The sequence below is a fragment of the Diaphorina citri genome, unplaced genomic scaffold (genome assembly GCF_000475195.1).
Source record: "Diaphorina citri unplaced genomic scaffold, Diaci psyllid genome assembly version 1.1 scaffold32604, whole genome shotgun sequence".
In the NCBI taxonomy this organism is placed as follows: Eukaryota; Metazoa; Arthropoda; class Insecta; order Hemiptera; family Psyllidae; genus Diaphorina; species Diaphorina citri.
In genome coordinates this window covers 5,767-10,214 of record NW_007409939.1, presented here as the reverse complement: position 1 = coordinate 10,214, position 4,448 = coordinate 5,767, and the positions used below count along the sequence as shown (strand labels likewise).

The 4,448-nt window shown below is 36.9% G+C and overlaps 1 protein-coding gene across 1 annotated transcript; it reads left to right on the top strand.

Annotated features, from left to right (window-relative positions):
- Nucleotides 1-6: 6 nt before the first annotated feature.
- On the top strand, nt 7-2,012 carry LOC103523675 (eukaryotic translation initiation factor 3 subunit B-like). Its single transcript, XM_008488697.3, has 2 exons — nt 7-67; nt 723-2,012. Exons 1-2 carry the CDS (start codon nt 50-52, stop codon nt 918-920), a joined length of 216 nt encoding a protein of 71 aa, XP_008486919.1. The 5' UTR covers nt 7-49; the 3' UTR covers nt 921-2,012.
- The last annotated feature ends 2,436 nt before the right edge of the window (nt 2,013-4,448 follow it).

The window sequence follows — 4,448 nt, the reverse complement described above, 5'->3', positions numbered from 1 at the left end:
GTCCCTCAAGAAATACACGCCCGCCTTCGAGGCCAAAGATCGGCAGCGAATGAACAAAGCTTCCAAGGTAAGAGAGATGGATGAGGGAAGGAAATGTGTGGCACAAAACTTCCTCGCGTATATCTATCAATGTTTTATTAGACGAACTGCTAATTGACACAGTATACCTAAGTACTAAGTCGGACACAAATGTTATAAATTTCATAGAAATATTAATTTGATGATTGGATTAGTTCATAAAATAGGAGACATAAATTTAAAATATAAATTGTATATGTCGTTTTTTAAGAGGTTTGATAGAAGAAACTGGAACTGCTGATGCCAAGGTCTTATCCTCCCAAAATCGAAGAGAGGAGAAAGACACGATAGGAGAAAGCCAGCCTTTTCGAGAACGAACCTTATCCGTTCAGGATAAGATCCGCCCCGGACGGGAATCGAATCCGCGGCCTAGCGCTTACAAGGCAGACACGCCACGAACCAAGCTAACTAGGCTGACACAAGACCTTGGTTAGACTGCTGGGATAAAGGGACTCAGTCTTAGGGACAGGATGAACAAGGTATATTCTGTTCTAATCTCGCGTTTTATTAGTTTTAGTTATTTTTTATTTGAGGAAAAATGGCCTAATTGTCAATGATCCCGACATTTGCAACAATAGTTATTCTTTATTCAATGGTCCATCTTCTAATCCACTCCCCTTCTCCCCCTTTTTTCTCGTCCGCAGGAACTTATCGAGAAGCGACGCAAGCTGTTCAAGCAGTTCGAGGAGTTGCGCGAAAAGTTGCGCGAAACCTGGGAGGCCGAGAAGGAGGAGCGCAAATATTTGCGCAACCTGGTCGACACGGACGAGTTAGATTCGGAAAATGTGGAAGAAGAAGTGGTCGAGTTTGTCATTAAAGAAGAAATCACCATTTGCGAGTAGTCGGTCCAAGCACTGTACCTTGTGGAATCCCGACGTACTACGTCGTATTCCTTTATCAAAGGCTCTCGCGAACATAATACGTCTTCGAGTATCATTTACCTTTTCCTAGACTTTTTAAAGAAATAAATATAAACTACTTCGATTTTATTGACTTTTTGAAAGATAAAAACTTCTTCAATTTTATTGACCTTTTGAAAGAGTTGAAAGACTTTTTTTGACAATATTTTGAGTGATTTCTAGACTTGTGAAAAGCATTCGACACTTTCATACATTTTTTTTTCTTTTACTTTCCAAAAGCTTCAGACATCGTCAGCCTTCGAGATTTTTCTCTTTCTTCTTCGCCCCTTTGTTTGAATCGAGTTTTTCCTCTAAAAGAACATTTTATAAATATTAATTGAATAAATTAACTCATAGAAGTGGTCTTGTTAAAACAATTAAACATATTTATCACCTTACCTTCACACCTTTAAGTTTGTCTTACTTCTTGAACTGTTTATATCTTTCCGTGTATTTGAGATAGAACAACTTCTAGTGATTCTCAACAGTGGTTTGTTAGAGGTTCTTATTTTTTATCTATATATATATATAACTAATACCTATAGTAAAGACTGATTTCTCTGCTTTACCCACTCATCAGTGAAAACCTATGAATTATCTTGTAAGTAAAGTGTTTTTCTAATTAAAAATAACATCTTAAGGTAGACAATTATTCGGCATAGTATTAAATTTATTTTCAATATATGAATATTCAAATCAATTTATTTCATGCCGATTCAAGTTTCTGTGCTATTTTGATCTTCTAACTCCTGTGTCTAAATAAATTATTTAATTTAACTAACTTGATTTTCCTGTAAAAATATCCCCTACGGAGACATTTACTGTTGGCCATTTTCCACTCTTATTAAGTTTGTATTTTACCTTTTCCATGTTTCATTCTAGTTTTGCGTTCAATTTCTTCCCATTTATGGGTATTTTCAGAAGCGGCGGCCATTTTGTTTTGAGCATATCCACAGAACCGTTACTAGTTGTTAGTTATTTTAAATTACACAATGGTAAATATTATCATAAGACGTTTAGAATATGAGACACTTATTTTGATTGTTTTTCATTAGTTCTTTACTTTCAAGATTTTCCCCCTAAAATGGTAGCTAACTCCTGGTATTATGAAAGCTCAAGGCCTGAGAAATGCGAACTCTTTTCAAACTTTGGCCCTGAATAGCGGAATTTTCGCCCTAAGCAGCAGCCGAACCATATATTTCTTGAGCCCCGGCCTTGAGATACTTGTTTTTTTTTTATTTTTATTTATTTTTTTTTTTTTTCATTATCTTTTTTTTATAATGTGCTTTAACTCTTAAGATTATATATAGAAAAAAAGTTGTCTAGGCTATTTGATTACATCCATAAAAACCTCTCTGCTAAATTTGAACAAAAAAAAAGTGACTTGGCCGAAAACGCTCAAGTTCCTGAGAAATGCAAATTCTTTTTGAGCGTTTTCGGAAACTTTGGCCCAAATTAACGGTCGAACCGTACATTTCTGCTGAGCTTGTGACCCAAGGAGACTTTTGATCTACCTCCTTTGCATTACTTTTCTGGATAAGTTTGAATTGACCTTTACTCTGAAAGCTCACTGCCTGAGCAATCGCGAACTTTTTTCGACTTTGTTTCAAACTTTGAGCCTAAACAGGCGCACCGAGTCGTATCTAGTTTGAGACAACTTGTGTCCGAAAGCTCAAGTCCAAAAAAAAAAAAAAAAAAAAAAATGGACGTTTTTCGACTTTTTCAAAAAATATTTGGCTCTAAATATGACTGAAAATTTCACCACTTATTAGCGCCCAAAATCGTACTTTAGAGCTCCTCAGGTTGACTGGTAAGGTACCCTGTATAACCAACCTCACTAATCTGGTCCTGTCCTCACAACCCTTGAATCTAGGGTTTACCTTGAGCCTGTTTAAGGGAAATAGTGGCCTCAGGGTCTTAGCACGTCAAAGGTTTAACCCTTGACTTTTCTCTGTTTGTAGGAAGCTATTATGTCGAGGACAACAAGCGTTGTTACGAAGTATTAATGATGGGTTAATTCAACCCCCATCTTCTAAAGTTTGAGATAACCCTTTCTGTCTCTCGAGAGAAGTGAATCTGAATCTCGCTGGTGACCATAGTTAATTTTCAATTTTAATTTTTTTATTATTTTTATATTATAGTACATTTTCCATGATTCAACTGTTATATTAATTTTACCTCTCTATGGTTTGCAAACTTTTTTTTTTTATTTCCGTCTTGGGCGAACTTTATCCTAAATGGATATTGGATAAGGTTCGTTCTCGGAACGGCTGACTTTTCTCCTATCCTGCCCTCCCTGTCTATGGTTCCCTCTATCAAACCTCTTACATACAATAATAATAAATCTTTAAAATTAAATAATTAATGAAAAGATCGGGATAAATATGACTCTTGCTTTATTTCATTACAGACTACTTATGTGTAGATTAGGCCCAAGAATACATTAGATAAGATACACATAATTCTATGTACTTATTCTTCTCTGGTCCCCATTATTTATTTGTGTTGGGCGTATTATCTGACATATGGATAGGAATGACAGGTAAATACTTGAGGATCTTTATCGGGTGTGTCAGAAACGTGAGTAACTCTCTCTTTAAATCGAGTTTTTCAGTGCGCATTACTTTTTCTTTAAACCATCAGTACTTAGGGGTACCTAGCGTAATAGTTTAGTGGGATAGTAGAGCCTCCTTCCGCTCAGACTTCCTTGAATATTTTTGATAGTATGGAACTGTAACACGGAGGTCTTGTCCCCGAAATCGGACGAGATGAGAAAAAAAAAAGTACCAACTCGGTCCATGAGAGAAGAAAGCAGGAGTAGGAAAACCCAGCCGAATCCAAGAACAAACCTTTTGAACTGTTTAAGGTTTAGAATAAAGTTCGCCCCGGGCTGAAATCGAACCGGTGGACCTAGCGCTTACAAGAGAGGCCGCGTTACCTCCAAACTAACTCAGTCCGGGCAATATTGTTTCTCGATTGAGGGCCTCTGTATATGCCGCGGGCCACATCGGAGTGTTAAACTCGGATTGACTCTTAATTGTTTTTTTTTTTTATTTTTTTTTGTTTTTTTAAAGTTCCAAAAATTTTAGCCTATCAGATTGCTTATTCGAGTAAATCTAAACGCTCAAAAAAAAAGCAGTTAAAACCACACGCCACTGGAATTGGGATTAGATGATTAGGGTTAACTGCGTTGCCTATAAAGTCATATCCTTCAGTGAATACTATGGTTATGGCTGTAGGTCACTGATTCAACTTCGTTCTATGTATGCATAGAATCAATTTTGTCTTCAGGTCCTGAGTGCCCGCAGTATAGCGGGCGTGTGGTTGATTTCGAGTAGCATATTAAGGATAGATCTTCCAGCTCGCGTGGGGTCTTTCTGAGGTAGAATGGTTTAGTTCTTAGGTCTTACTTTCAGTGGTATTTACTACAGCGCCTAGGTCAGGTTCCGACAAATCGCTTTTTTATTACGA